Source organism: Schistocerca piceifrons, chromosome X (genome assembly GCF_021461385.2).
Source record: "Schistocerca piceifrons isolate TAMUIC-IGC-003096 chromosome X, iqSchPice1.1, whole genome shotgun sequence".
Taxonomy (NCBI): Eukaryota; Metazoa; Arthropoda; class Insecta; order Orthoptera; family Acrididae; genus Schistocerca; species Schistocerca piceifrons.
This window is the reverse complement of record NC_060149.1, coordinates 588634923-588640922: the sequence shown is the minus strand read 5'-3', so window position 1 is coordinate 588640922 and position 6000 is coordinate 588634923. Positions and strand designations below refer to the sequence as shown.

The 6000-nt window shown below is 46.9% G+C and overlaps 1 protein-coding gene across 1 annotated transcript in view; it reads right to left on the bottom strand.

Annotated features, from left to right (window-relative positions):
• Window positions 1–2035: 2035 nt before the first annotated feature.
• Window positions 2036–6000, bottom strand: part of LOC124721994 (UPF0587 protein v1g245604) — a 125603-nt gene continuing 121638 nt past the window's right edge. Inside the window, exon 6 of the mRNA XM_047247166.1 lies at window positions 2036–2233. Within this exon, the coding sequence (XP_047103122.1) occupies window positions 2099–2233 (135 nt within the window). The 3' untranslated portion in view covers window positions 2036–2098. The remainder of the gene's footprint in view (window positions 2234–6000) is intronic.

Sequence of the window (6000 nt, the reverse complement as noted above, 5' to 3'; positions counted from 1 at the left end):
TGATTGGATAGGAGATGTCTGTGACCAGACTGGAGTATGTGGTGGTGGGAGAATGTATGGGACAAATCTTCCATCTAGGTCCATTGCAGGGATATGAGGCATGGGGTTAGGATCAGGATTGGAGTAGGGTGGTGGTGGTCGTTAGTGTTTAACGTCCCGTCGACAACGATGTCATTAGAGACGGAGCGCAAGCTCGGGTTAGGGAAGGATTGGGAAGGAAATCGGCCATGCCCTTTCAAAGGAACCATCCCGGCATTTGCCTGAAACGATTTAGGGAAATCACGGAAAACCTAAATCAGGATGGCCGGAGACGGGATTGAACCGTCGTCCTCCCGAATGCGAGTCCAGTGTGCTAACCACTGCGCCACCTCGCTCGGTCTTGGAGTAGGGGTGGACAAGAATATTGTGTAGGTTTGGCAAGAGGCAGAATACCACTGTGAGAGGGATGCGAAGGATATTCCTCATTTCAGGGCATGACGAAAGGTAGTCAAAACTCTGGCAGAGAATGTGATTCAGTCGCTCCAGTCCTGGGTGATACTGAGTCACAAGAGAAGTGCTGCTTGTGGCCAGACAGTGGGTATGTGGGAGGCTGTAGGCAACTAGAGAGGCAATGCATGGGAGATCTGTTTCTGTACAAGGTTGGGAGAGTAATTTCGATCTGTGAATGTCTCAGTGTGAACCTTAGTATATCTGGAGAGGGACTGCTCATCATTACAGATGTGATGACCATGGGTGACTTGCCTGCACGCAAGGGACTTCATATAGAATGGGTGGCAGCTGTCAAAGTGGAGGTATTGCTGACAGTTGGTAGGTTTGATACGGACAGAGCTACTGATGTAGCCATCTTTGAGGCAGTCTTCAACATTGAGGAAGATGGCTTATTGAGGAGCACCAGAGAAAGCAAATGGAGGAGAAGGTGTTGAGGTCCTGGAGCAATGTGGATAGGGTATTCTCATCTTTGGTCCATATCACCAAGCTGTCATCAGTTAATCTGAACTAGGTGAGGAGTTTGGGCTTCTGGATGGTGAGGAAGGATTCCCCTTGATGGCACATGAACAGGTTGGCATAGAATGGTGCCATGCACCTGCACTTTGTTGTGCCCCAGATTTGTTTGTAGGCATTGCCCTCAAAGGAGAAGTAATTGTGGGTGAGATTATAGTTAGTTGATCATGGTGACCAGGAAGGAGGTCGTAGGTTTGGACTCAGTTGGGCATTGGGAAAGGTACAGTTCAATAGCAGCAAGAACATGTGCATTGGGGATGTCAGTGTAAGGCAGATGGCATTGACAGATGAGCAGGGCACTGTGTGGTAAAGAAACAACAACTAAGTTGCAACCACTGTGCCATTCTACGTGGGCATGACAACTAACAAGCTGTATGCCCACATTAATGGCTACTGCGTAACTGTGACCAAGAGACAGTTGGATCACCTGGTTGTTAAGCATGCTGCCCAGCATGATGCGCATCACTTCAACTATTGTTTCACAGCCTGTGCCATTATTCCTACCACCACCAGCTTTTCCGAACTGCGCAGGTGGGAGCGCTCCCTGCAGTATCTCCCATGTTCCCGTAACACCACTGGCCTCAACCTTCGTTAGTCCCTGTCCTCCATCAATCTATCCCCTTCCCTGCTCCAATTCCAGAACTACAGAACCTCCTATGATGCCAATGCACCCACTAGTTTTTCCCCCTTCTCTACTTTTCTCTCCATTCGCACCCTCACCCCTCAGCCCCTCCCAAATGTCCCGACTGCACCTATCAGTCCCACTTTGTTCCCACCACGCGGCTGAATACTTCCACAAGCAGCCCTGCACCTTTTCCCCACCCCTATCCTGCTATCCATCACTCGATGCCACCTCCTTATCCCCACTACTCATGCCAGATTGCTACTCTCACCAGGCACAGTCGCAGTACGGCCTGTGTGTGTATTTCCTATTTTAGGAGGAGGCCTTTTGGCTGAAAGGTTAAATGTTTAGCTGTCTTTTCACTGTGCCTGTCTGCAACTCAACATCTCCTCTACACGAACAATAAATCAATGTTTTTTAATACATATTAAGAATTTATTTGAACACAGTACAATAATAACACACTTATTTCACTCAGGATCTTCTAACTTGGCACTCAAAATCCAAAATACTTAAAACACCTTCTTCATTGTATTCTACATAATCTTCATCAAGATTGATATCAGTGAAAGTGCTATTATTCCTCTTTGTTGTTACAATCCAACCACCCTGAAAGTTAACACACAATGTATTAGTATTTTTCCAACAAAAATGTCAGTACCATAATTTATTATATGGCAACAAAAGTTCGATGTATACAAAGACTGCTAACGTTCACTGTGAATTTTTCCTTTAGTATGATGTTCAGATGAATATAACAGTGGTTTTTTGTGCAACTACACAGCAGAAGGCCTCACTTAAGAGTAATGGATGACTTTATACAACCCAATGGTTTTTTTAGATTAACTCCCACAAGTGGAAATCAACATCTTAAGGGGTGCTTACCACCACCAATGTGGTGGATATCGTTCAAGTACAACCTTGCAAATTATATGCTTCATGGCCCATGGTTGGTTGGTTAAAGGGATCAAACCACTAAGTCATCAGTCCCTTTTTCCTCGAACAGACAAGTCTACATAACTGTACATTAGAGATGGCCTACTGCATAAAGCCCAGGGAAAGAAAATCCCAAGGTCTATCAAAGATCAACAAAGATGAGATAAGGGGCAAAAAAGACAAAAGGGAGATATAGCAAAAAAGGCAAGCAAGGTGCCCCAAGTGCAGAGCAGCCACAAGCCCTGAAAGAGTGCAATGAGGGGAAATACACCCCACCCCCCTCCCTGCAACTTACCAGACACACCCCACTCAAAAATTGTCTAGAACAGACTAGCAATGCAGACAGAGCATGAGAACCACAGATAGATAAAAGATACACAAGGGCCAGGGTGGACTACGAAGCCCGAAGAGCTGCAGTGTAGTCTGGGCAGAGGAGGCAACAAAGTGATCTGCCAATGGGCTGATAAAGCTAAGTGGCCCTCCCTTAAACAGATTGGTAAAAGTCCCTTTTGTGTGTAAGCACTGAGGCATTGTTTCCTAACACCAGCGGTAGCAAGTCAGGGAGATTAAGCATCCGCTGCAGGGCACCTAGGTTGGGACAGTCAGCAAAATGTGAACCACCATCAAACAGTAACCACAACAACCGAGCGGGTGGGTCCTCACAGTGGAGGACATGGACATGAGACAGCGAAGTGTGGCTGATGCAGAGCCGGCAAAGGATGATAGAGTCCTAGTGAGGGGCCTGCATGGAGGACCTCCGCAGATTCGTAGTCTCCTTTATCACCCGTAGTTAGTTTGGTGAAGTCAGAGTGTGCCATTCCACATTCCAGATCCCTAAAACTTGACGGCGTAAGACCAATTGGACCTTGTGATAGGTCAAGACAAAGCTTTGGCCAAGGGATGCACCATCAAGGTGTATATGAATGTGGCTGGAGGAGAAGTGGTAGAAAAAACAACTGGAATTCAGTGAGGAGGTACCAGAGACAGGTTGCAATCATAATCCCTCATCTAGGCTGCTGTTGCGGGAGACGGATTTCTGTGTTTGTAAACAGCAGAAGGTATTTAAGATGTTTACGGGAACTGTGAACATGTGTAGCATAATTGACAAACCATTGAAGGGTACCTAGCCTCCAGATGTAAGCTGTTCACAGGAATAGTTCAAAAGACACCTTCCGCAAGTCTAACCCCACAGTGGTGTATCTGATATAGTATCTACAATGCTGAGGGTGATACCAAACTGTAATGCCACACTCCCAGGATGAAGATGGCATTGTATCAGGGTTTTGTAAAGCTGCAGATGGGTACTGCAATCTGCACCCCAGCTGGTGTCACTCAGACAGCAAAGTGTACTAAGGGGCAGAAAACACTTTTGCTTAAGCTGGAGAATGTGGGGAACCTACGTCAACTGAGCATTGAAGACCAGTCCTAAAAAGCAGTAAGTCCCCACCACACTGAGAAGTTGGTTGTCAAGGTAAAGTTCTGGTTGTCAGTGAAAGGTAAGATACTGACAGAAGCACATGGCATGAGTCTTGGCAGCTGAAAATCAAAAGCCGTGGGTGGAGGACCATGCCTGCATCTTTTGTATGGCACCTTGCAGTCAATGTTTAGCAACACCCATGTTAGAGGTGCAATAGCAGAGTCAAAAGTCATCAGTGTACAAGGAGGGTGGCAGTGAGGAGTCAGCAGCTACTGTTAGACCATTGATTGTTATTACAAAGAGGGGCACTTAATACAGAGCCCTGCAGGGCCCAGTCTCTTGGATACGGGGACGGTGGGAGGCACCAACCTGAACCCGAAAATATGATGAGACAAGAAGTTTTGTATAAAAATCCAGAGCTGACTCTGGAGAGCTCACTTATTTGAGGTATTGAGGATGTGGTATCACCATGTGGTGTCATAAGCCTTTATTGCATTTCAAAGAAGACAGCTATAAGGTGCTGATGTCGAGCAAAAGCTATTCAGATGGCAGACTCCACGTAAATCAGATTATCAGTACTGCAACGACCTTGGTGAAAACCACCCTGGGATTGAGCCAGAAAACCCCTAGATGCAAGAAGACAATACATCCGCCGGCTCATCATATGTTCAAGAAACTTTCAGGGAATATTGGTGAGACTAACTGGGCAATAACTGTCCCTCTCTCGAGGGTGCTTGCCCAGTTTCAGTACTGAGATGATGATGCTTTCTCACCACTGTGATGGGAACTCGCCCTTGCTCCAGACGCAGTTAAAGATAGCAGGGATCTGATGCTGACAATAGACTAATAGGTGCTTCAGAATTTGGTTGTGGATTCGATGTGGCTGTGGGGCTGTATCAGGGCAGTGTACTAGGACACTGACAAATTCCAACTTGCTGAATGGAGCATTATTTGACTCTTGGTGGTGTGTAGTAAAAGGCAATTACTTTTGCTCCACCCACTGTTTCAGGACATCAAAGGCAGGTTGATAATTCTCAGATGCAGAGGCTTGAGCATAATTTTTGGTGACGGCATCTGTGTCAGTGTAGACAGTTCCATTCAAGGGGATACCAGGCACATCTGCAGGTGTCTGGTATCTGTAGACACAGTTGATCTTTGGCCAAATCTGCAAAGGAGAGCTACAGGGTCTGATGGTTGAAACTTACAGTTCTCAGCATTCTCACTTCCGTTGCTTTACTAGGTGGCAGACACTGGCACAGAGCCGCTTAAAGGCAATGACATGCTCCATCGATGGGTGCCGTTAATGGCACTAGAGAGCCCGCCTATGTCTAATGGGGTCTACGATTTCTGATGACCACTAAAGTACTGTCTTCCATCAGGACGGTCCCGAGGAGCAGGGAATTGCTGAATCAGCAGTCCAAAAAATGGCAGTAGTTGTATTCTGGACTGCCTCATTGATATCTCCATGCAGCAGGGAGCCAAGGGCAACAGCAGAAGCGAAAGCAGTGACTGTTGAGAGTCCATCTGGGCAGGTGTCCATGGGAGTGACAGGAAGATCGGAAGTGGTCACTACCACACAGGTAATTGTGGATGGGTGGGAGAAGAGAAGGGCAGCAGAGGGAAAGATCAATGGCTGGAAAGGAGCATTCTCAAGCAGAAGTCGCCCACAATCTCTACAGATGGTGGCTAGGGTTGCAACACAAAGACATACACTTGAATTTCAAACACTTGAAGCACCACATGGGGGGGGGGGGGGGTAACATACAGTTTCAGATTGCATTTGTTCTAGTGTAACCCCAAGCGCCGGAACAGGGAAGAAGAATGCAAGACCAGAGAAGGTGGTGAGACTACGACGACGGCCAATAGCGTGCTGACCAGGATGTCACCACGATAAGAGCGGCATCTAGCCGAAGTGAATATAAGTGTCGCTCCTGCCAGCCTAGGCCGGACGTAAGTGGACAGTATTACCACAGATTAGCAGAGAGTGCTACAATATCAGTTATTAGTGATCCATATCCATTGC